Genomic DNA, 25,829 nt, shown 5'->3' on the forward strand with positions numbered 1-25,829 from the left:
AATATCGGTTCTTCTTTGGTATATAGTAGAACACCAAGCTAAAATATTCTACCAAAAATATTAATTTGCTTACCAAATTAATGTTAAGAACTAGAAACCAAGCTAACCATAATGAGATTAGAAGGGTTAACCAAATTCATGAGAATTATCTTCATTGAAATATCATGTCCAATAAATTCTATAAAATCACCACAATAATCTATTTTTGGACCCTTTGTATAGTCAGCGATAACTATAATATATCATAAACCCCATTTCAAAATTGTCTATAAGAAGCAAAAAAAATTAAATAAAAGAATATTTATTCTGGGTTTTCATTGAAGATCAATACAAAATTGTTACTCTAAGCTGAAAAAATATTAAAAACTAATCAAAAAGAAGATTAAACAGAACGTATAAAAAATACCCAATACCAAAATAAAAGTATAGAGATTAGTTTTAACAAATGGAAAACATAGAAAAACTATGCTAAAAGAAATAGAGAAGAGAGAAAAATAGAGAGAGAAGCAAAAGAAAATGAAAAAGAAAGGAAAAAGAAAAAGAAAGTTAAAGAATATAAAAGAAAAAATTAAATTGCTCAAAACGAAAAAGTATAGGGGCCAATTGTAGAATTTAACCTAAAATTTTTATTTAATATGATGATTTTATCGTGTCACATCACCTTGCCATTACATTGTTAACTAAAATTAACGGCTCAATGACTAAAATGTTACAATATAATAACATAAGTGGCTAAAATGTAATATTTCAAACATAAATGACTAAGATGTAATATAAGACAAATAAAAATGACTATTTTAATAGTTTACCCTTAGAAAAATATGCTGAAAGTCAAAAACTCGTTAAAGAACCTGGACTTGGGTAATTTGAAAGTGATTTGGGTTGCGCTTGGACTTTCCTAGTTTTCTTTGTCAACCTATTTCTTGGCTTAATCCTCCCTATGTGGAAACCGTGGAACATACATTAATTGTTCCCTCTTTCTTCGTATGGGCGTCCGTGTGAAAATCGCAAGGCCGCCAGGCGTCAGCCATTCCTTAAAAACCCACACAATAAAGTTTCACTATCCTTCCCTCTTTAAGTTCCAAATCCAACTCTCATAGGTTTTTTTTTGCAGCTTAAAAAGCCCAACACAAAAGTCTTTTACTTTATGGCGGCAGAAACGGCGGAGACACCGTCATCGTCATCCGAAGAAGTTTATTCATTAGCAACGAGTAAGCCAAAGAAACGTGCAGGGAGGAGAATATTCAAAGAGACTCGTCATCCTATTTTTAGAGGTGTACGACAAAGGAAAGTGAACAAATGGGTATGTGAGTTACGTGAGCCTAATAAAAAAACTCGCATTTGGCTCGGTACTTATCCTACACCTGAAATGGCTGCACGAGCACATGATGTTGCTGCATTAGCGTTTAGAGGTAAAAGTGCTTGCCTTAATTTTGCTGATTCAGCTTGGAAGTTGCCTTTGCCGGCTTCAATGGATGCTATCGACATTAGACGAGCAGCTGTGGAGGCGGCCGAAGCGTTTAGGCCTAAAGAATCGGAGGAACCTTTGGGGGGCGGTGGCACAAGGCAGGGAAGTGTGGAGGCTTGTTCGAGTGGCGTCGAGGTTAACTTTGTGGATGAAGAAGCAATGTTCGACATGCCGAACTTGCTTGCTAGCATGGCTGAAGGGCTTTTACTTTCTCCACCTAGGAGTACTAATCGGGATGATGATGATGATGATAGTGATATCGATGTTTCCTTGTGGAGTTACTGATTTTTTATTCAGTAATGTAATCTTTTACAAAATTAATATTAAAAAATAATTAAAAAATTATTTACGAACATAATCGTTTCTAACAATTATTAATTTAAAAAAATATTACTGGTTAAAACCAGCTCTCAGCTGGGTTCTTCTGGTTAAAGTCATTGTAATCTGATTTCAAAGGCATATCTCCTTCCTAAAACTGGTCTTCAAAGCTACATCAACGCATTCCATTTCCTAAAACAAGCACGTAAAAAAATAAAAACTCAGAATCTAAAAACAACCCACCACAAGCCAATATCTTTACAAAAACTGAATACCTTAAGGGAAGAGGATAATAGCAAAGGGGTGGTAGAAGCTAGAGGAGGAAATTTGAAGAAGAAAGGAAGGTGGTAAGTTTGGTAAAGCATTGAATGATGATAGAAAGCATCCATGGTTCCTTTGATTCCTTGTTTTATCTCTCTATCTCTTTGATTCTTTTCTTTTCTTATCTCATTTTTATAGGGGATACAGAAAAGGATTAATTTATGGACATTGTATTAAAATTTTCACCTGAGTGCTGGCTTTAACTAGTAATTTTTTAAAAGATTAAAGTGGCATGCCTCGCAGACCCTTAGCACCCATAAAATTCTTTTTATTTCTTTTTATGGTGTATTCTTATATTTTTATGGGTATTTTCAACTAGTAATAGGATGTTGAAGTTTAAGTCAACTAGTTACGGGCATGTACTTCGAGAAGTTTTAGGCTCTCTGTTTTTCAATGATAACCACACATTTAAAAAAAAATCCTTCTTTTTTCCACTAGTCATTCTTTTGTTGGTATTCAATTATTAATGGTTAAATTGTCGGATGGGTCCTTATAAAATAATTTGAAGCATAAATTAGTCTCTTTATTATAGAAGTATGCAGTTTAACTCATATACAATTTTTTTTATACAAATTCCTATACATTTAATTTTGAAGTAAAGGGGTTGATTGAACTTCAACTTAGTTGGTACTATTGCTATGGCAGCAACAAGAAGGGCATGAGTTCGAGTACGCTTAAGTGTATTTTCCTTCCAATTTAAGGGAAAAAAAATTGAAAGGAATAAAACTTTAAATAGTGGTAAGCTTTGACGTTAAACAGTGCAAACATTTGATAACATTAGGGATTAGAGTGGGCCAAAAATCTTTAAGGACTAAAGTGAGAAAAATGATATACTTTAGGGACTAAAGTGTGCATTGAGCCTTATTTATAATTTTACATATTTGTTTTAAAATTAAATGAATAAGGATTAAATTGCTCATTTATAAATTAGAAGAACTAATTTTACATATTTGTTTTGGTCACTCAAGTTCAAAAAGATAAAAATTGGTCAATGAACTATTTAAAGTTTTTCATTTAAGTCATTGAATTATTTAAAAGTTTAGGCTCTTAAGTTTGTTTTTTTTTTAAGTTTGGTTAACAAGCTCCAAGTGACATTTGACGACTAGTACCCATCAATGAGTAAAAGAACATACCTTAGATCCAAGTCGATCTAACTATCAATATTGGAGATCAATGAAGAAATTTGTTTGAGTTTTGGTTCGTAAATTCATGATGCTAAAAGTTGTTTTAGAAAAAAAATTGAATTGTAGAAGAGAAGGAAAACTTTCAATTGGTGCAAAAGGTGCAAACAAAGAAGGCCGTGTACAACATCAATTTAAACCAGCCAGTAACTTAAATGGAAACTTCCGAATAGTATTCAATGACTATTTATAACTTTTTGAAGTTGAATAACCAAAATATAAATTTATAAAAAAAATATAGACATTGAATACTTATAAAATCAACCCATTCTTTCAAAATTCGAACAAAGATCATACAAAGACAACATTAAACTAATGAAACGCACTGGGTTGAGAACTTTCATTATCACATGAAGCTTTATGTTAAGAATATTCACGCGGAAACCTTAACACACATTCTTATAACATCCTGGATCCTTAACTTGTTCATAATCGAACCGAATCCATCTCTGTTGATTCAATGAATAAACCTCGGCATACGATTCATAAATCCTCCATTCACAAAGACTAACCTTGTTTTGTACACAATCATAGCTGTTTTTGTAGGCAACAAATGAACCATTGGTCGTGCTACAGTAGTATATAGTGTCGGGGGTTAAACTGCACCTGAAACAAAACCTGGTTTCTTGACGAGGTTTTAACAACCTGGTTCCTAGGTAATTGTTGGTTAGGTCGTAACGAAAGCATCGAGTCGTTTCTTCATGGGACATGTAATTGGTTACGTAATTTCATGCAATGGTGGCTCTTCGGGTTTCTTGCATTTTGATTCACACATGGTGTTCCCGTACAGTAATAAAATAAGCACGGAAATGGAGTTTATGGAATTTTATTCATGGTGATGATGGTGAAAAGGTATGTTGATGATAATGGAATAATTCAAACTTACTAATTTATAATGCAAGAAGGGAGTAAATTGGAAGTGAAGATGACGTTAAATTTAATGTTATTATGGTTACAGAAAAAATTAATGTTATTAAATCTCTTGAACCGACTTAATTAATAGACTAATTACACTCCACGTTTCAAAATTGTTTTACAAAATTTTTCCTAGTGTGATACTTGTGTTATTTTTTTGATGAAAAACGGGGTCGACTTGGGTTTTGAAAAATGAAAGCAAAAACGGGAGTCGCCACCAATCCTTTTTGATAAGATGTGATTGGATCACCTTGAAAAGTGGTTGTTTTTAATAAACAATTTAATTTTATTAAAACAACGATTTTTGGTCTACGAAATTCAGAAAAACGGGTTCGGGAGTCGGTTACGCACGAGGAAGGATTACCACCCTCGATACGCCCAAAAATTGGTACCTAGTTGATTACTTAATGTCTTAGTGTCGAAAAACTAAAAGCTTTAAAGAAATTTAAAATACGATCCTTAAAAAAACCCGAATAGCATAGATTAAAATTCAAGAGGATATTTGGCAATTTGGTTAAACGAGAAATCGAAACCCAGCACCTTAGGGCATGTTCCTCAAATTTCCAAACGCAAAACATTGCCTTATTTTGTAATTTTTGAAAGGATATTTAGCTATTTGGTTGAACGAGAAAAATCGACACCCAGCACCTTAGGGCACGTTCCTCGAATTTCCAAACGCAAAACATTGCCTTATTTTGTAAATTCTGAAAGGATATTTAGCTATTTGGTTGAACGAGAAAAATCGACACCCAACACCTTAGGGCACGTTCCTCGAATTTCTAAACGCAAAACATTGCCTTATTTTGTAAATTTTGAAAGGATATTTAGCCGTTTGGTTGAACGAGAAAGACAGACACCCAGCACCTTAGGGCATGTTTCTCGAGTTTCCAAACGCTAAATATTGCATCAATTAGAAATATTTTCCCCTATTTTGAAATATGATATTTATATGCATGATGGAATAATAAACATGATAATATGAATAATAAAAAATGAACAAAAACGAATAATAAGATAAATCAATCATGCATATACCATAGCAAATAAATAAATAAACTAAAGCATAAAAATGGGCATATAAATAAATACGTAAACAGACATAAAAGGAAAATAGGTGAAAATTATAAAATGAAAAGTGTGTACATAAAAATGGACTATATATGTATGTATATACATAAAATTATAAAAATATGAAAAATATATATGTTATAAAATATAAGTATCTACATGTATATGTATATAGATTATAAAATGTTAAAATGTAAAAAATATAAGTATGTACATTATGAAAACACGTGTATGTACATAAATATATAAAACAAACTAAGATATAATAATGTGCATACTTATACAAATTTAAAAAAATATGTATATACATATATCATAAAAACTTGTTCACACATATATACTTGAGACTGTAAAATAATAATAATAAATATGTACAATAGTTTTAACAATAATATATAATAAAAAAGCACATATTAAAGTAATGTATACACACATACATAAGGTAAATGAAAATATAAACAAAACAGAAATTAATAAATAAAGAAAAATAAAATAAAAAACGGAGGGGATTAAATCGAAATTAGGGATAAAGTTAAAGCCCAAATCATAAAATAAAAAAAGGTAATTAAAACACGCTACAAAAGGATGAGGACCAAACGTGCAATATTCCACGTCACTCAAACGGTGCCGTTCCAGCGGAATCCAAGCGCACGGTCTAAGGACCAAATCGAAACAACAGAAAAATTTAAGGCCAAAATTGAAAATATGCGAAAAACTGCATTAAAAACACTATAAAATCAGGGGGCCAATCCCGCAAATAATCCAAGAGGCAAAAACACGCGGATCCTCCCCTCGGGTCGGGTCACCGCGCGGGTCAGAGACCAAAACAATGCCGTTTTTGATCTCTAAACCCTAAGCCCAAACGGCGTCGTTCTATGGGGTTATTTAAACCCAATTTTTTTCAAAAATTCATTTCAGCCACCGAAAGAAAAAAAATTGAAAAATTCCTCCCTTTTCCTCTCAAGCACCCGACCTTTTTGGGTTCCAGGCCTCCGCCGCGCCGCCTCCACGGCCGGTGATCGGAGATGCGCGAAGTGGGCTTTTCAGCCCTCTCCTTTCGCTTCCCTGAAGGCTTGGCCTTCTCCACCACGCATTCAAGAGGGGAAAAAAGGAAAAGAAGTCCCTCCCCGCGCGTTCGACTCCGACGACGACGAAGATGGACACCGACGCCGACCTTCGAAGCGAACAGGTACCCCTTTTTGTTGTTTTTTTTGTGTTTAAAAGGAACAATATAACAGATAATGAAAATAAAATAAAATATAAACAATAAAACAAAGAACAACTAAAGAAGGGACACAAGAACAAAAAATGAACTGGAATCAACCTTTTCAATCTTTCTTTTTTTGATCTCGTTTTTTTTATTCGGTCCCCTTTTGAATACAGATTTTGGTGGCTTTTATAGCCAAATAAACAGATAATCCAAAAAAATCTATTCTATTCCCTATTTTATTTTTATCATTTCTGTCCAATATTGCTATTGTTGCTGCTGTTGTTCTCCTTTTTGCTTTGTTTGCAGGGTTAGGCAAGGTCAACGGAGGTGACCTTGCCATTTCGGTGCAAAAGGGAGGCAGACCTCGGGACGAAGCACCTCAAGTGGCCCGAAAAAGGGGGGAACGGCACGAGAGGGCAGGGAACCCTAGGGTTCCCTGGTGCTTGCTTGATTTTTGGGCTCCAATGGGCCGTCTAGGTTTTTTAGAATTTGGGCCGTTTTAGGCCTGTTGTACATGGGTCATTTAATTTTGGGCCCGAGCATAAATTGAGTCCTACAGCTGCCCCTCTTTGTTCGTTGTCGTGTAACGAGAACAGAGCAAAGACTTCAAACTGACCAATTTTGCCCGGTCACGCCAAGTCTTAACTTTTTCTGATGCTTCTCTTCTTCGAATAACTTTATTCCAGTCCACTGTGCCTTGTTGCTTCGATCTTCTTCGCAAGGACTTCAGGGGATGAAGTTTGTGATTTTAATCCACTCTTTTGCAACTTCAAGGAGATAAGATTGGTTCTGTCTGCTCCACTACTACTTAGGGAGATAAAATCTGCAAGGTTCAACCTACTCAACTACTGCTTAGGAAGATAGGACTTGATTCGATCTGCTCCACTGTAATCTCAATGAGATAAGATCTCTGGCTTCAATCTGCTCCACTGTAACCTCAGGGAGATAAGACTTGATGCGATCTACTCCACTGTAATCTCAAGAAGATAAGATCACTAGCTTCAATCTGCTCCACTGTAATCTCAGGGAGATAAGATCTCTGGCTTCAATCTGCTCCACTATAACCTCAGGGAGATAAGATCTGAAATTCTTCGGTCTACTCCACTGTAACCTCAGAGAGATATGACCTGATGCGATCTACTCTACTGTAACTTCAGAGAGATAAGATCTTTTATTTTAATCCGCTCCACTGTAACTTCAGGGAGATAGGATAGTGTCTTCGATCTGCTCCGCCGTAATCTCAAGGAGATAAGATCTCTAATATTCACCGATCTGTTCTCTAGGGAACATGACCTGTATAATAAACCTAATTATGCCTAATGATTAGGATGGCACGATAAAAAATGAATCAAATGCTCCTAACTAGACATGTGTGAATGGTGTTTGCATGAATGTAGAATTTTATATTTCCGAGTATGATCTCGCTTAGGTTGTCATTACTCGAAGTTTATTAAGGCTTTGTGACTGACGTGCTACAGCACCCTTTTTGCTTGACTGGCTATTCTGAAGAAACATTTAGCCAAGTTGCCCCCATTGTAAACCTCAAAGTTTAATCTATTAGGGCGCACAATTTGTGCCGTCATTATCCCACTGCAATCCAATAGTAAAAATATGTGGCTTTCATCTCAATCCTATCTTATCACAAATCAAGGATATAGGATCTAAATCGTTCTGGTTTCTTACACCATTCTCAAGGTGTCGTATTCATGTGCAAATGAAGGCTCTCTTCTCTAAGGTAATCTCTTCCTATTGCCTGATGGTCATTGCTTGCTTGTTTGTGTAAGCTTTGTCACCAACATGGCGTTTTGCCAATCAACGCATTTGACAACAAAAATCCAAAGAGAAAGTCTAAATTTAGACTATTCTTTCCCAAATTTCCAACCTTTAAATTTGGTGTGTTCTAAACAATAGTCCTGCTTCAGGCTCCTTTATTATTTAGAAACTTTTCAGAGTAATATGCAAAACTTCCTTTGTGAAAGTTTTATTAGTCCATACAACATATTTGCAAAAAGTTCATAACAATGGATAAGAATAAAGCTGGTTCTGATCATAACTCAAAAAGAAATAAAACATCGAAGATAGTGAAAGAAAGATAACAAAGAAGTGGATTGAGAATGTGTATCTTAGCAAAAAGAAAAAACGTATTTTCAAGAATATACATATAAATAGAATAAGAACTAGGTGCCCTAGTTATCGCAGCTTGAATTTCTCTGTACAAACTTTCTGAAGACCATTCGGAGTTTGACATGTGTTTAGGAGATCTGCAACTCTCTGTCAATGCTCCAAGACGTCGCATATCCTTTCTTGTTGGTTCGGGTAAAGCAAGATCTTCACGTGCCCCTAATCAGAATTTGATCTGCTCAAATCACCTTATGCCCCAATTCGATCAATACTTGAGCCACCCTTTTCGGGTTTTCTACTTAAGCCCATTTGGCCTCAAGGTGCCCTTCGCGGGTTTTCACCCTAGCCTCTCCAAAGTTTTTTTTTAGGAAGCAAAGCGCCCTTTGCGGGTTTTCACTTTGGTTCCCTTTTTTCTCAAGTGAAGTATTTCTTGACGGAGTTTGCATTTACAGGATTTGGCAAACTTTTGCCATCCATCTCACATAAGATCAAAGCCCCACCGGAAAAGGCCTTCTCTACAACATAAGGACCTTCCCAATTTGGCATCCATTTTCCTCTTGAATCCTTTTACATGGGGAGAATCTTTTTTAGCACCAAGTCTCCTTCACGAAACTCTCTGGGCGGACCTTTTTATTATAGGCTCGCATCATTCGTTTCTGGTACATTTGCCCGTGGCGAATAGCTCTTAGCCTCTTTTCTTCTATTAGGTTCAACTGATCGTACCGAGATTGGACTCAATCGGCTTCGTCCAACTGTAGTTCAGATAACACCCGTAGAGAAGGGATTTCAACTTCAATAGGTAATACCGCCTCCATTCCATATACCAGAGAAAAAGGTGTTGCCCCAGTAGAAGTTCTAACAGATGTTCGATAGGCAAGGAGAGCAAATGATAACTTCTCATGCCAATCCTTGTAAGTTTCAGTCATTTTCCCCACAATCCTTTTAATATTATTATTTGTCGTCTCCACTGCACCATTCATTTTTGGACGATACGGCGACGAGTTATGATGTTTGATTTTAAATTGGCTGCAAACCTCAGCTATTGTGCTATTATTCAAATTTAACGCATTGTCGGATATGATTTTCTCAGGTATTCCATATCGACAAATAATCTCTTTCTTCAAGAATTTGCTGACTGCCGACTTCGTGACGTTTGCATATAAAACAGCTTCCACCCACTTGGTAAAGTAATCAATGACCACGAAGATGAAGCGATGCCCATTAGAAGCCTTTAGTGATATTGGCCCAATAACATCCATACCCCACATGGAAAACAGCCAATGAGAGGTCATGACGTGAAGAGGTGAAGGAGGTGCATGTATTTTGTCTCCGTAAATTTGGCATTTGTGGCATTTCTTGGCATAATCAATGCAATCTCCTTCCATGGTGGACCAATAGTACCCAAATCTCATTATCTATCTGGCCATCGTAAAACCATTGGCGTGCGTCCCACAAATACCCTCATGTACTTCCTCCAAAATTTTCTTGGCTTCCACGGCATCCACACATCTTAACAGTACCTGATCCTTCTTTCTTCTGTATAACACTTCCCCATCTAGGACATATTCGATGGCTGTTCTTCTAAGAGTTCTTTTGTCATTCTCTATCGCTTGATTAGGGTACTCCTGATTCTTCACGTACTGTAGGATATTCTGATACCAAGGACAATCATCTTTCCCCTCCTCTCCAATGTTGCAGCAATGAGCTGGGGTCTCATAGATACTCATCTGAATAGGCCTCATTGCCTCGAGTCTATTCACCTGAATCATCAAAACTAGAGTAGCTAATACGTCAGCCATCTGGTTTTCCTCTCGTGGAAGATAATAGAAGGTGATATCGTCAAATTCATCAGCCAATTCAAGGACCAGTTTTCTATAATCAATTAACTTAGGGTCCCTAGTCTCCCATTCCCCTTTAAGTTGGTATATCACCAATGCAGAATCCCCATATACTCTTAGCACTTTGATGTTTCATTCAATGGCTGCACGGATGCCCATAATACATGCTTCATATTCTGCCATATTATTTGTGCAATCGAAGTCCAACTTGCTAGCAACAGGATAATGATCTCCCTTTGGGGATACCAAGACTGCCCCAATTCTATTACCCGTAGCATTCGAAGCTCCATCAAAATTTAACCTCCATACGTTATCTATTTGAAGATTTTCTTCGGTACTCGCCACATACATCAGGTCCTCATTTGGAAAATCGAAGTCCAAAGACTCATAGTCTTCCACAGCTTTACTGGCCAAGAAGCCGGCTATCGTACTTTCCTTTACGACCTTCTGACTTACATAAACTATGTCAAACTCAGATAGCAGAATCTGCCATCTAGCCATTCTCCCGTTTAAAGCAATTGATTCCATCATATACTTCAAAGGATCCAACTTAGAAATCAGCCAAGTCGTATGATACAACATATACTACCTTAGTCTTCGGGTTGCCCAGATTAAAGCACAACACAACTTCTCAATTGATGAGTATCTCATTTCGCAATCAGTAAATTTCTTACTGAGATAGTATATTGCCCTCTCTTTCTTTCCTGTCTCATCATGTTGGCCCAATACGCATCCCATAGAATTCTCGAACACTGTTAGATACAGTATTAATGGCCTATCTGGACTTGGCGTCAATAGTACTGAAGTATTAGCCGAGTATTGCTTTATCTTATCGAAAGCCCTCTGACATTCCTCATCCCATTCACCCGGATTATGTTTCTTTAAGAGACGGAACACTAGATCACATTTCTCCGTTAATTGTAAAATGAATCGAGCAATGTAATTCAATCTCCCTAGGAAACCTCGAACTTCCTTCTGAGTGCGCGGGGGAGGTAGATCTCGTATTGCCTTTACTTTGTCTGGGTCAACCTCAATCCCCTTTTTGCTAACTATGAAGCCTAATAACTTCCCTGATCTGGCTCCAAACGTGCATTTTGCCGGGTTAAGCTTAAGCTGAAATTTTTTCAATCTCAAAAATAACTTTTTCAAGACTTGAATATGCTCTTTTTCAGTTCTAGACTTCGCGATCATATCATCAACATAAACTTCGATCTCCTTATGCATCGTCATGAAACAAAATCACCATAGCTCTTTGACATGTTGCTCCCGCATTCTTCAATCCGAAGGGCATTACTTTGTAAAAAAATGTTTCCCATAGAGTAATGAATGTTGTTTTCCCCATATCTTCAGGGTGCATCTTTATTTGATTGTAACCAGAAAAGCCATCCATGAAAGAGAATAGTGAGTAGCCTGTCGTATTATCTACCAAAGTATCAATGTGAGGCAATGGAAAATTATCGTTTAGACTAGCCTTGTTCAGGTCTCTGTAATCCACGCACATTCGACTTTTCCATCCTTCTTGGGAATAGAGACGATGTTTGCTACCCACTCTGAATATTTGATTTCTTGTAAGAATCCAGCGTCAAATTACTTTTTGACTTCTTCTTTTATTTTCAACACAATATCAGGTCTCATCCTTCTAAGCTTCTGTTGAACTGGTTTACAATCTTCTTTTATGGGCAGACGATGTTTCACAATGCTAGTATTTAGCCCGGGCATATCTTGGTAGGACCAAGCGAAAACATCTTTGAACTCTTAGAGCAATTCAATGAGGTCCTGTTTTGTCTCTGCGGTGATTTCGGTTCCAATTTTCAACTCTTTTCCATCTTCTAGGCTCACAATTTCTAATGACTCCTTATGAGGTAAGATCTGCTTATCCTCTTGTTCCACCATTCTTAACAAGTCCGGAGATGCACCATAATCTTCGTCATTTTCAAAGTCGTGAGATCCCTCCAAACACATTTCTTGCTCAAAAATAGGCCTCGTGTTTGAAGCAGCGTCATTCATGTCATTGATATCTGAGGACCTATGAGGGCATATCAAAAAATATACCAAGAATATATAAATTTATGAATAAATATTTGTGCAAAAGAGTTACAAATGAAAGAATTGTTTGTAAGACAATCAACCAAATGGAAAATATGTATTTGCATAGAAAGGAAAAAAGAGTAATTAATCGAGATGAATATAAATATGTATTTCATTAAAATAATAATTTTTAGGCCCAAGCCTATTTCACAAAAGTTTTCATATAGTTTCGAGGCCGAAAACAATAGGAATGTTCTGAGCATTACTCTGAATAAGCCCTAAAGACTACAGGGATTTCTTCGGCAGTCCAATTGTTTAGCTCGCTCCCAGGTTCGTATGGGCAGATCTCTAACAAGGCCCTTTTTTCCGTTGTTTCTATAGCGTTGATGTGGATATTTTCCAACATTCATTCAATGCCTTTGTTACTGGACATTCCACCCTCAGAATGAATAAATCCTCCCGGCACAAAAGATGTAGATATGTGGGGAAAGGTTAAAGGCTCCCACTTAGCTTCACATCCGCTCAAACGCGCCTTTCTTTTCTCTTGTCTTTTCTCTATTTCTTTCTTCTTCTGTTTCATGTTTGGCTTGTATCCTAAGCCAAAACTATCGAACTTTCCTTCAGCATTGGAGCTTCAATCATTCCCTGAAGATATTTTCCCAGTCCTTTCCCTGGTGAGGCTCCTCTTCTTACCATCAATCGCAACCCCATTTCGGTGGTCCTGGATATTTTCGGTATCGAAATTCTACTTCCCTCCGCAATAAACATCGTGTTCACAAATTCTAACGACCGAAAAGAACATTCCAGTGCCTCATTATTGATGTCCACATAAGGTGCCTCACTAGTCATCATCGCAATAATATCCTCCTCTGCATCTATTGTTACCAACCGATCCTCCGATACCAACTTCACCTTCTGATGTAATGATGAAGGTACTGCCCCTGCTGAGTGTATCCACGGTCTTCCCAATAGACAGTTGTAGGATGGCTTAATATCCATTACCAAGAAGTCCACCTCATAAGTGCTTGGGCCAATCCTTAACGGTACCTCAATTCTCCCCATAACCTTCTTTTCCGTCCCATCAAATGCCCTTACTATACTCTGGTATGCTTTCATATGCGAACTGTCCACCGGTAATCGACTAAGAGTGGATAGAGGCAATACATTTAGTGCAGATCCATTATCAACCAGGGCCCCCGGGAGTGTGTACCCTTTGCATCGGACAGTAACATGCAAGGCTTTAGTAGAACCCCTTCCTCCGGATGGTATTTCGTCATCATTGAACACGATAAAATTGTCAGCGCCCATATTATTGACCAATCGATCCAACTTGTTTACCGAAATATCGTCAGCCACATATGTTTCATTTAATACCTTCAAGAGTGCATCCCGATGTACTACTGAGCTCAAGAGTAAAGCTAAGACAGAAATGCGGGCTGGCTGTTTGTGCAGTTGCTCCACAACACTGTACTCACTATGTTTCAGAAACTTCAAAAACTTCTTCGCCTCCTCTTCTTTTATTGGTTCATTAACCAATGGCTCAACTTCTGCTGCCTTCCCTTTCTTCTGTTCTTTCTTCCAATTCTCTTCCCTGGACGACTCTGTTTGAGTGTCATATCATTTCCCATTGCGCGTGTAAGAGCCTATTTCTTGATTTCTTTCCGCTTCTTTTCCCGAGATAGTCACATTGCATCCATAATTCCACGGCACCATCTTGCTATCCTTATATGAGAAATTTGATGTTTTTTGAATTACAACTTTTGGTGTTACTTGAGCCCTAACCTCATTACTCTTAGGGCGTGAGATAATAACCACAGGATGATTTATTTTTGGAGTATCTGTTCCCGACTCTGTCGTGCATATGTTCCTCATTTCTTCCACATCTTCATAGAACCTCATCTCCTTGTTATCCATCATGCTTTGAACCAAAGCCCTGAATCCTTCACATTCTTGGATCTCGTGCCCTGTCTTATGGTGGAATTCACAATATTTTCTCCTCTCATGCCCCTCCTCAGAATTTGAGATAATTAGCCCTCTTTTTGCCATTTCTTTCCCGACCCGCCTCAATGGAGTTTTTACTTCGGCAATGTCATCTTGACTTCTTCTCCCGTAGCTTTGCTCACCATATTCACCCCATTATCAGCGTGATTAGGTAACGAATTTTCTGCGTTAGGTGAGTCGTCAAGTTTGACAACATCGAACTTGATAAGTCATTCCACTACCTTCTTGAAAGCAGTACAATTTTCTATTGAGTGCCCAGAAATTCCTGCATGATAATCACATTGCGCGTTCGTGTCATACCATTTTGGATACGGGGGCTGTAGAGGACTCAAATAACGAGGGGCATTAACATGTGCATTGAATAAAGTCTTATACAACTCCTTGTACGACATTGGGATTGCCGTGAGCTGGGGCTTTTCAGTGGTTTGCCTAGCTCCCGACTCTTGTCTTGATGATCCCGGTTGATTAGCAACCACTTTCTTTGGTTGATTCACGGTAATTGACCTACCGTAGGCATTCACATTATTCACTTCATTTTCTCTTTTCTTCGGGGCTGCCCTCCTATTATTCTCTCCTCATCTATTCTTCCACTTTTGATGGCATGCTCGATCATCTCACCATTCATGATTATATCCGAGAAATTCTTTGAAGCACTTCCTAACATGTGAGTGATCAACGGGGCTTTCAATGTGTTAATAAAAAGCGTCGTCATCTCTTTTTCCAAAAGCGGTGGTTGCACCTGAACTGCCACCTCTCTCCACCTCTGTGCATACTGTCTGAAGCTTTCGTTCGATTTCTTCTCTAAATTCTGCAGAGTTATCCTGTCAGACATCTTTTCCGAGACATGATTGTACTGTCTCATGAAAGCCTGTGCTAAATCCCTTCAAGTAGCAATTTTGGTTCGGCTCAGCTAATTGTACCACTTTGACGCCGCTCTTGTAAGACTTTCTTGAAAGCAATGTATTAATAATTGATCATTATTAATATACCCCGTCATTCTTCTGCAAAACATAGTAATGTGGGCTTCTGGGCAACTGGTCCCGTTATATTTCTCGAATTCCGGCATTCTAAATTTGTAAGGTCACACCAAGTCCGGAACCAAGCTCAGATCTTTTGCATCTATTCCATGATAGCTTTCGATGCTTTCTATTGCCCTAAACTTCTCTTCTATCCATTTCTATTTGTCCTCAAATTGTTTTGGAAGTTCCTCTTTCGCCTTGTCCTTTTCAGCCATCTCATCAAGATCTGGGATAGCAATATTATTCGGGCTGTCACCGGGATTAGAGCCCGCTCCGGGTTGAAAATTCATTGGTATTGAGGTATCGCCTTGGAACTGCTAAGGCCTAATCGACACAGAGGGTCTTCGCGGATGCGACTCAGTCTGAACTTGCGCATGTAGAGGCGTGAAACTTGGAGGATAAAGTGGTTCACCATTGTTTTCTTCTTCATTAATAATCACGGGACCTTTCCCCTTATCTACTCCCTTTAATAATTGCGTCATCTTAGTTATCAGATCATTTTGAGACTCCTGCATCTTTTATGCCATGTCATGCTGAATCTTTTCTATTTGTTCTTTCATTTGCGTCTGCAACTGGTCTTGCATTTCCTTTTGAAGTCGTTCTAGTTTTTCCAGCCTTTGATCTATAATTTTTGACTTAGCACGGGTATTGTAACAATGTTCAGTTGGCAAGTTTTCGTTGGTTTCCAGGATAACTGTCATAATTTTAATTAATTAGGGCCCTTTTTGAAACTTCAATGCATAATAAAATGTAATGAGGATGAATGGATGCAGAAAGAGGCATTGATTCTAATTCAATTTCATTAGAAAAAACTCAACTAGAAAACAAATTTCTTTTACATAAAGTGGATTACATATACGGCTTTGCCTTTATGCTCAAAGCCTTAACTCTCCTAAGGAGCCAAGCTAACTCTCGACCCCGACTTGATTCCGATTCATATTTCAAACTCAATACATCGGCCTGAACTGCTAAAGCTTGCAAATGATCAGCTACTTCCCGAATTTGAGATATAGCTTCACCCATCACGTAATCTCTATCTCTAATCTGATTTTGAGAATGGAGGAGCTGCTCTTGGCATTGTTCGTTACGCCTTTCAAGAAGTTCCTCTCGCGATTCAGAGCTTTGCAGTGCATCTTCAAGTTCTCCTATTTTTTTCTTCAATTCTTCAATCTTATTCAAACTTGCTTTTAGCTCGATCACAGAGTTGTGACTACGGCACAAGTGAAGCGACCTTTCTAACTCCGCTACCCGATCTTTCAATCTTGCTTCTTCATTTTGGCATTCTAATAAACTTTTCTCCAAGGCGCTTTCTTTAGCTCGGGCACCTTGAAATTTCTTCTCCCACTGGTCAACTTTGGTATTTTCTTCCTCGATCTCTTGTTTCCATTATTCCGATGTTTTTCCCAAACCCGCAGTTCGCATTGACAATCGCAGCCTCTTATAATCCGTTTTTAAACTATCTAAATCCTCTTCAACCTTATTCTTCCCTTTTCTTAACTTTTCAGCTTCTAACTTGTGGATATCAGCATCTAGTCCTAAACGCATCTTTTCCTCTTCCAGCTATTCTATCCTCTTTCCAAACTCTGAACTTCTTTTTTCGAAGTCTTGCTTGATGATCTCTAGTTCTGAAGAGACTATTCGTAAATGCTCTTCTATAGAACGACCACATTCTTCTCTTGGCTTTGGGATGTTATCATCGATCCTCTTACTCCGCCACCCGTGATATTCGGGAGTTGTCGTTGCTCCTACGGTAATTCTTTTCATCCGGTGAATTCGTTTCCAAGCGTTAGACATCTCTCGAATCTTTCCCCTGTAGTTATTACCTTTATAAGAAAACTCACACTCAACTAGCCCTTGCGTTGCCGGTACGAACTGCCTTGACCTATATTGTCTTAACACGAGCAAAGGGGCATATCCGACAGCTCCCCAAACTCCAAGCAAAGGGACCCAGTCAAAGTCCCCACATCGGTACAAAATCTCGTCGGGCACCATCCAAGAAGCTCTTCATTCAACATCTTCATCTCGTAGATTATGAAGGATCGTCATCCACTTTTCCTCCGTGATGTCATTACGTCTTGGTGTCGCTGCTAATTCCTTCAAAGGCGAGTAATTTTCTGAGAAAACTTGATAAGAAATCTTATCCACCTTCCAGAAGTGGCTGTAAAACCAAACCAACAAGAGTTGTGCACAACCAACGAATCTTCCCTCCCTCGTTCTTCGACATACACTCAAAGACCTAAATGTTTCAGCCAAAATTGCTGGAACGGGTGTGACCCTCCTATCAAGTTGATCAAACAAATCTGTAACAGCTTCGTCTATATGCCCCAACGCTTTAGGAAAAATAACCAGCCCATACATACTCAAAGCAAAAACATCAACCTTTTTCTTTGTATCCGGGGGTGCCAAAATCTAATCTCGCAAACTTCTCCAAGGGATACATCTATTTTCTCCCTTTTGTTTGATTCGTGCGGTGACCCATTGCTCACTCATCCCGGTCATTCTCGTTAACTTCTTTGTAAAAGTCGAAACATTAGCAGTTCTAGAATAAACTTTATCCACTTGGATTCTTGGACAACGAAGTAAAGTTGTATACTCCTCCACAGTAGGCACCATGTCTACCTTCCCAAATGTGAAGCAGCTATAAGCGGAATTCCAAAATTGGGCCAGAGCTCGAAATAAATGTTCATCTACATTGATGTCAAGCAAGTAGGGCAAATCACCATAATTATAGTAAAACAATTGTTTGACTTCATCATTCCATTGAGCTCAAATTTCTTTCAACTCCTGAAGATTGTTTTGAGTCACATTGATGCTGATGTAATCCCATAACTCTGATGCATACCCCATTGTCAGACTATCACCTTTCTCGAGTTGCGACTTTTCTGACCACATTCGAATAACCGCATTATCTTCCACCTTACTAAGAAATTCACTTTCCATGATTGGCTTTTCTATCTAGTAATCGAATGTGAATCAACGCCTTTTATAATGAAATGCCATGCAGACAAAATGCCATGCAATCAAAACAAAATAAGTTAGTATCAAAATTAAAATCCGATACAAGCAAGAAATAATAAAGCACCTATTTGGATATCTACTATGGGTTTGAAGTTGTTCTATCTAGGCTGGGTTCCTAGGGTTCACTACATGTGGTTTGGTTCTAAAGATAAGGTACCCAAACCAGCAGATTCCTCGATCTTCACCCATTATAGGCTCATATAGACCGAGTTCGGTTTAGGGGAATACATTTCCCTATGGCTGCACGGAGATGAAAATCTCACGAAGACATAGGTACAGATGTATCCCGAAAGCGATCCACTATCCTGCACGGAGGTGAAAATTTCACGAAGGAAATAGCTTCTCACTCCCACTTAAAAGGAGTGACCAACGGTCATGCAATGCAATGTGCAAAAAGATATAAAAATTTAGAATACAAAACATGATGAAAACTATAACTCAAAACAAATGAAATGCAATGAGAGGATCGTGTATTTAAATCACATTTTTAACTTTCGACAAAAAGACAAGAAATAATCAACTCATGGCTCGACTCACTTATTTTTTTTAAAAAAAGGTCCCCAGTGGAGTCGCCAAGCTGTTGACACAATTTTTTTGATGAAAAATGGGGTCGACTTGGGTTTTGAAAAATGAAAGCAAAAACGGGAGTCGCCACCAATCCTTTTTGATAAGATGTGATTGGATCACCTTGAAAAATGGTCTTTTTAATAAATAATTTAATTTTATTAAAACAACGATTTTTGGTCTACGAAATTCAGAAAAACGGGTTCGGGAGTCGGTTACGCACGAGGAAGGATTAGCACCCTCGATACACCCAAAAATTGGTAGCTAGTTGATTACTTAATGTCTTAGTGTCGAAAAACTAAAAGCTTTAAAGAAATTTAAAATACGATCCTTAAAAAAACTCGAATAGCATAGATTAAAATTCAAGAGGATATTTGGCAATTTGGTTAAACGAGAAATCGAAACCCAGCACCTTAGGGCACGTTCCTCAAATTTCCAAACGCAAAACATTGCCTTATTTTGTAATTTTTGAAAGGATATTTAGCTATTTGGTTGAACGAGAAAAATCGACACTCAGCACCTTAGGGCACGTTCCTCGAATTTCCAAACGCAAAACATTGCCTTATTTTGTAAATTTTGAAAGGATATTTAGCTATTTGGTTGAACGAGAAAAATCGACACCCAGCACCTTAGGGCACGTTCCTCGAATTTCCAAACGCAAAACATTGCCTTATTTTGTAAATTTTGAAAGGATATTTAGCCGTTTGGTTGAACGAGAAAGACAGACACCCAGCACCTTAGGGCATGTTTCTCGAGTTTCCAAACGCTAAATATTGCATCAATTAGAAATATTTTCCCCTTTTTTGAAATATGATATTTATATGCATGATGGAATAATAAACATGATAATATGAATAATAAAAAATGAACAAAAACGAATAATAAGATAAATCAATCATGCACATACCATAACAAATAAATAAATAAACTAAAGCATAAAAATGAGCATATAAATAAATACATAAACAGACATAAAAGGAAAATAGGTGAAAATTATAAAACGAAAAGTGTGTACATAAAAAGGGACTATATATGTATGTATATACATAAAATTATAAAAATATGAAAAGTATATATGTTATAAAATATAAGTATCTACATGTATATGCACATAGATTATAAAATGTTAAAATGTAAAAAATATAAGTATGTACATTATGAAAACACGTGTATGTACATAAATATATAAAACAAACTAAGATATAATAATGTGCATACTTATACAAATTTAAAAAAATATGTATATACATATATCATAAAAACTTGTTCACACATATATACTTGAGACTGTAAAATAATAATAATAAATATGTACAATAGTTTTAACAATAATATATAATAAAAAAGCACATATTAAAGTTATGTATACACACATACATAAGGTAAATGAAAATATAAACAAAACAGAAATTAATAAATAAAGAAAAATAAAATAAAAAACGGAGGGGATTAAATCGAAATTAGGGATAAAGTTAAAGCCCAAATCATAAAATAAAAAAAGGGTAATTAAAACACGCTACAAAAGGATGAGGACCAAACGTGCAATATTCCACGTCACTCAAATGGTACCGTTCCAGCGGAATCCAAGCGCACGGTCTAAGGACCAAATCAAAACAACAGAAAAATTTAGGCCAAAATTGAAAATATGCGAAAAACTGCATTGAAAACACTATAAAATCAAGGGGGCCAATTGCGCAAATAATCCAAGAGGCAAAAACACGCGGATCTTCCCCTCGGGTCGGGTCACCGCGCGGGTCAGAGACCAAAACGACTCCGTTTTTGGTCTCTGAACCCTAAGCCCAAACGGCGTCGTTCTATGGGGTTATTTAAACCCAATTTTTTTCAAAAATTCATTTCAGCCACCGAAAGAAAAAGAATTGAAAAAGTCCTCCCTTTTTCTCTCAAGCACCCGACCTTTTGGGGTTCCAGGCGTCCATCGCGCCGCCTCCACGGCCGGTGATCGGAGATGCGCGAAGTGGGCTTTTCAACCCTCTCCTTTCGGCTTCCCTAAAGGCTTGGCCTTCTCCACCACGCATTCAAGAGGGGAAAAAAGGAAAAGAAGTCCCTCCCCGCGCGTTCGACTCCGACGACGGCGAAGATGGACACCGACGCCGGCCTTCGAAGCGAACATGTACCCCTTTTTGTTGTTTTTTTTGTGTTTAAAAGGAACAATATAACAGATAATGAAAATAAAATAAAATATAAACAATAAAACAAAGAACAACTAAAGAAGGGACACAAGAACAGAAAATGAACTGGAATCAACCTTTTCAATCTTTCTTTTTTTGATCTCGTTTTTTTTATTCGGTCCCCTTTTGAATACAGATTTTGGTGGCTTTTATAGCCAAATAAACAGATAATTCAAAAAAATCTATTCTATTCCCTATTTTATTTTTATCATTTCTGTCTAATATTGCTACTGTTGCTGCTGTTGTTCTCCTTTTTGCTTTGTTTGCAGGGTTAGGCAAGGTCAACGGAGGTGACCTTGCCATTTTGGTGCAAAGGGGAGGCAGACCTCGGGACGAAGCACCTCGGGTGGCCCGAAAAAGGGGGGAACGGCGCGAGAGAGGAGGGAACCCTAGGGTTCCCTGGTGCTTGCTTGATTTTTGGGCTCCAATGGGCCGTCTAGGTTTTTTAGAATTTGGGCCGTTTTAGGCCTGTTGTACATGGGTCATTTAATTTTGTGCCAGGGCATAAATTGAGTCCTACAAGATAAATTAACATATAAATAATTTAACTTATATAATTTAAAATAATTATTATTAAATATAAATTCTTTTTAATTCCCTTTTTTATGTATATTTGTTCTTGGTGGCTAAATTCTATTCCAACTGTTCACATGTTTTTTCATGTCTCAGTCAGTTCTTTTGTACAACAGCAATACATAGAACAGATGCATTTAGAAGCAAAATTTATACTAAAAGTAGAATTTGGAAGCTATAGAATAGATGCCAAAAGATTTACAATTGTAGGTTTTTCACTTCTCTTGAATTTGAAAACACTTGCAAGCAATCAAGATTTTGAACTTTGCAGAAAAGCTCACCAATCTCACAAATAATTTACAAAGTAATGGGACTGGCATAAAAAAACACACACACACACATCTTGTCGTCCGTATTTGCGGTCCGGAACGGCTAACAAATCGAGCAAATCCTGAACCAAAAACCTTTCTCCTTCTTTGGTGGTGTTGCCTTGGTATCCCTCTTGGCAACGAGATCAGCCATGAACTCAACAACAGCCTAATGTAGAAAGAAGTTGAATGAGTTAGTAGCTCATAAGAAATCAAATAGGAAAGGTCCCAGCAAGTTAAATTTGTGGCTATTACTTCACAATGTACCTATTAAAAATTATTGTAACCTACTTAAGTTCTATGTAGCAAAGGAAAAGCACAAGAATAAACTAGAATTAAAGCTGGATGACAGAACATTTGCTTCTGATAGAAATATTGACAACATCAAAACAGAACACATTCAAATTTATGGATTTTCTTATCCCGAAATTTGTAGTTTCAGATTAATATATCAAACCTAGCAGTACATCTCTCAAATCATATATTAATATTCTCATGAAATAAATTTTCATTTGTTTTCTCAATAAAGACAAATCAATTGAGACACAACCCACCAGGCTTTGGCTACCAAGATTGCACGACATGCCTACCAGTTATGTTTGTAACTTGTGCTTTAAAATTAAGTTCAATTAATTGCTTAAATCTATAGCCCCTGAAATAAGAAGAATATAGAACATGGCATAGCTACATTTTCACTCTTTCCAAATTATACAATCAAACAATACATACACACACAGACATGCATCAAATTCTAACCGTATACAACTTGACAGTTTCACATCTCTGAATAGTTCATGAGTTTCAACCAAAGGATTACAGAAGTTGCAGTAAAAGACAGTGATTTTTTTTTATTGCTTCTAATTACATTATGGTCTCAAAGAAAATGCAAACCTCAAATGGAGGGGAAAACAAGTGCAAGTGACCATAAATAGCTATGCATTTCAATGCTCAATTAGATAACCAACACTCATATTTGTGCATAAAGTGTAGTGTGAAATTCTTGATATCTTTATTAGGACATTCTATGTATAATAATCTAAACTTATACATTCTATGTATAATTATCTAAACATAGATAATAAAGTTGCACTTTGTTGCTAGAAGCAGCATGACAAGGTCTAAGGCAACAGAAAACATGTGAATTGAGCTATAAAGTCAGTATGGTGCTGATGTAGCACATACACGAATATATATATCCGCTTAATCCAACTGTCATGTTTCATACCTATGTTACTCGGACTTGGGTGTGAGTGTTGGATACAGGTATGTATCCGATTTGGTTAAGCCTTTCTAAGGTTTCCCATGTAGTCGGAGGATCTTTAGAGGTAATAACTCCATATCCACATGTCGGACACAAGTGCTGGACATGGGTACTTCAAGAAAAATTATTCAAGCAGATCATGCCCATCAAATTTCCAAGTAATTAAAAACTTCTTAACATCATTTGATATAAATAATTTCAAACCATCAAATATATATATAAAAAGACAATATTCAAGATAAGGGCGATTAAATATAAAAATAAGGGCAATGAAATGGAGATGTAAATACAATACAAAAAAGGTAAAAGAAGCTAAACCTTTCATCTGCTTCATTTTCTACTTCCTCATCTGGCTCAGGTTCCTAGCAGCCAAGCCATAGAAGAGAGTCATAATTTTTAACTGTAACTCAAAGCATAATTTTTAAAGCTGCATCAAGCAAACAAGTTACAAAGCTTAAGAACTAACATAGATAATACAAGTATATATATATATATTTATATGGAATCTAAAAATTTACCTGCAACATTTTGATTATCATAAGTGGCACGATAAACAGTCCCATAGGTGCCATGAGCTATAACATTCCTTAAATCCAACTTAGCCAAATCAATCTCCCATTCCTCAGCTGGCCTTTGTTTCTCAATGTTCCTAGACCAAACTCGGCTCAGGTGCTTCTCCAGCTGCATGTCTAAGCTTTTTAAATCAATTTGATCAACTCTAAAGATCACGTCTTTGCCACTAATGCTTCCATTGCCCTTCATCTTTGAATTTCCACCTCCTTCTAATCCATATTGTTTCTTTGGTGCCTTGATATCATTATCTTCCTCACCAATTTTCAAATCCATAGTTAAAAGAATATAACAAAATCACCAAATAAAAAAACACAATTAAAGACCCTTAAACTGCAAAACTGATAATAATAATGAAATTTAAACTCAAATTAAAAAATAAGTTGCAAGATTCCCCAATTCAGGACAAGAGGATTAAATATCAATCAAATATACATATGATCGGATAAAAAAACCCAGTTTCACCAACCCCAAATCCTATTAGAACCCTGCATTCAAAATTGAACTTATAACCCAAGAAAGAGAAACAGGCATGCAAAGTAGAGTAAGCAAAATAGAATAACAGAATAGTTTTTTTTTATTAATTAAAAAAACCATTTAAAAGAAGTTTTTGAAAGAGAAATTCAGGACGAAAAGGCAAACAGATAAACAGCACCAACAACAATGGCTAAAGCAGCTACAACTACACCAACAAGAATCTGAATATCCATAGATTGCAAGAATTCCAAATCCATGATCCTGATTCCAACTATACCCCAAGATCTTATATTTCTAAGTTCTAATAAAAAGACCCCCCAAATTTCTAATTAATGGACAGGACAGGGGAGGAAAAATGGGGTATTTATTCTTTGTTTTAACTCATGCAAAAGGTGCTTTATTTTGTTTTGGCTCAGCTCTTGGCAGAGAAGAGAAAAGCAAAACAAAATCAAAATCAAAATCGATTTTACAGAAAAGAAAAGAAAAGAAAAATAGGGAAAAAATTTAGAAGAAGAAGCAGAAATCTGGAGAAAAGAAAATGGAGAAAAGAAAAGAAATGTGAGAAGAAAAGAAGCGTACCGTACCAGAAGAAGAAGTAGAAATCTGGAAGAGAAAAAATTGGGAAACGTTGGGAGAGGATGAGGGCAGAAAATGGAAAATAAAATTGGGAATTGATGGGGATTCCCTATTACCCGCTTCAAACTCAAAGTGGCTATTACGGCCAGTATCAGTAATAGAGAGGGAAGGGAATAGGGGCGTAATACGATTACACCCAACCAAACGTCGGTTTAGTGGTGGGCCCAGGGAATAGGGGGAATGCATCCCTATTCCCCCAACCAAACATGCTGTGATAATAAAATTAGGTACTATAGATAAAATAAAAGTTAAACACACCACATTCACATTTAAAAGGCCTTTAATGCTTTATTACTCTGTCTCAACAATAAATAAATTGCATTCTCTACTATAGAATGAGATGAAGTATTTTGATTGCGTATCTTAGATAATGAAAGACAATCACATTAAATCACTTAAAAGTACACAAAATGAGGTGCATTAAACCAGTGAAAATATATTAAGCCCGTCCAAGTCGATTTAAGAGTCGAGCTATCTGTTTAAGTTTAAAAGTCAGTTCAAAATTTAAGAAAGTTTGAACAAACAGATATTAAACTTAGAAAATGGGCTTCGACAAAAAACTAGACCCACTTAAAATATAATTTAAAGTCCAAGCCCAACTCTTTTCAAGTTTATAATTTAATAAATTTTCTTTTATATATTATCTAATTTATATAATATTAAATTAAATTAAATTAACTATATTATAATATAAATATTAAAAACTTATTGTTTATGTTTAAAATTTAAAAAAAATTATATTTTT

General features: G+C 36.7%; 3 protein-coding genes across 9 annotated transcripts; 1 reads left to right on the plus strand and 2 right to left on the minus strand.

Annotated features, from left to right (window-relative positions):
* The first annotated feature begins 1,004 nt into the window (after window positions 1–1,004).
* Window positions 1,005–1,817, plus strand: LOC107929209 (dehydration-responsive element-binding protein 1D). The gene has a single exon (XM_016860585.2). The coding sequence runs from the start codon at window positions 1,148–1,150 to the stop codon at window positions 1,751–1,753; it is 606 nt and encodes a 201-aa protein (XP_016716074.2). The 5' UTR covers window positions 1,005–1,147; the 3' UTR covers window positions 1,754–1,817.
* A 14,520-nt stretch (window positions 1,818–16,337) lies between these two features.
* On the minus strand, window positions 16,338–17,033 carry LOC107929235 (coiled-coil domain-containing protein 102A-like). The gene is made up of 2 exons (XM_016860611.2): window positions 16,898–17,033; window positions 16,338–16,813 (listed from the first exon to the last, which is right to left on the minus strand). The coding sequence occupies exons 1-2, from the start codon at window positions 17,031–17,033 to the stop codon at window positions 16,338–16,340; spliced, it is 612 nt and encodes a 203-aa protein (XP_016716100.2).
* A 4,955-nt stretch (window positions 17,034–21,988) lies between these two features.
* Window positions 21,989–25,285, minus strand: LOC107929298 (uncharacterized). 7 transcript variants are annotated; one of them, XM_016860683.2, is made up of 5 exons: window positions 25,033–25,285; window positions 23,920–24,222; window positions 23,720–23,763; window positions 23,366–23,513; window positions 21,989–22,309 (listed from the first exon to the last, which is right to left on the minus strand). In XM_016860683.2, the coding sequence occupies exons 1-3, from the start codon at window positions 25,268–25,270 to the stop codon at window positions 23,756–23,758; spliced, it is 549 nt and encodes a 182-aa protein (XP_016716172.1). In that variant the 5' UTR covers window positions 25,271–25,285; the 3' UTR covers window positions 21,989–22,309; window positions 23,366–23,513; window positions 23,720–23,755. The 7 variants fall into 7 exon arrangements, 6 of the variants coding, with proteins under 6 accessions (XP_016716172.1, XP_040946438.1, XP_016716170.1 ...); XM_041090504.1 differs by having other exon boundaries at window positions 23,720–23,801; XM_016860681.2 differs by having other exon boundaries at window positions 23,720–23,828.
* Window positions 25,286–25,829: the final 544 nt, after the last annotated feature.

This window comes from Gossypium hirsutum, chromosome D03 (genome assembly GCF_007990345.1).
Source record: "Gossypium hirsutum isolate 1008001.06 chromosome D03, Gossypium_hirsutum_v2.1, whole genome shotgun sequence".
In the NCBI taxonomy this organism is placed as follows: domain Eukaryota; kingdom Viridiplantae; phylum Streptophyta; class Magnoliopsida; order Malvales; family Malvaceae; genus Gossypium; species Gossypium hirsutum.

Excerpts from the sequence above, each read along its gene's own strand:
- LOC107929235 (XM_016860611.2), bottom strand. The coding sequence starts at position 17,033 with ATGCGTTTAGGACTAGATGCTGATATCCACAAGTTAGAAGCTGAAAAG. Across the intron at positions 16,814-16,897 it reads ATTGTCAATGCGAACTGCGG|GTGCCCGAGCTAAAGAAAGC; the intron begins GTTTGGGAAAAA and ends AGAAATTTCAAG.
- LOC107929209 (XM_016860585.2), top strand. The coding sequence starts at position 1,148 with ATGGCGGCAGAAACGGCGGAGACACCGTCATCGTCATCCGAAGAAGTT.
- LOC107929298 (XM_041090503.1), bottom strand. The coding sequence starts at position 25,270 with ATGCATTCCCCCTATTCCCTGGGCCCACCACTAAACCGACGTTTGGTT. Across the intron at positions 24,223-25,032 it reads GATTTCTACTTCTTCTTCTG|ATAATGATATCAAGGCACCA; the intron begins GTACGGTACGCT and ends TTGGTGAGGAAG. Across the intron at positions 23,802-23,919 it reads TGATAATCAAAATGTTGCAG|TTAAAAATTATGACTCTCTT; the intron begins GTAAATTTTTAG and ends TTTGAGTTACAG.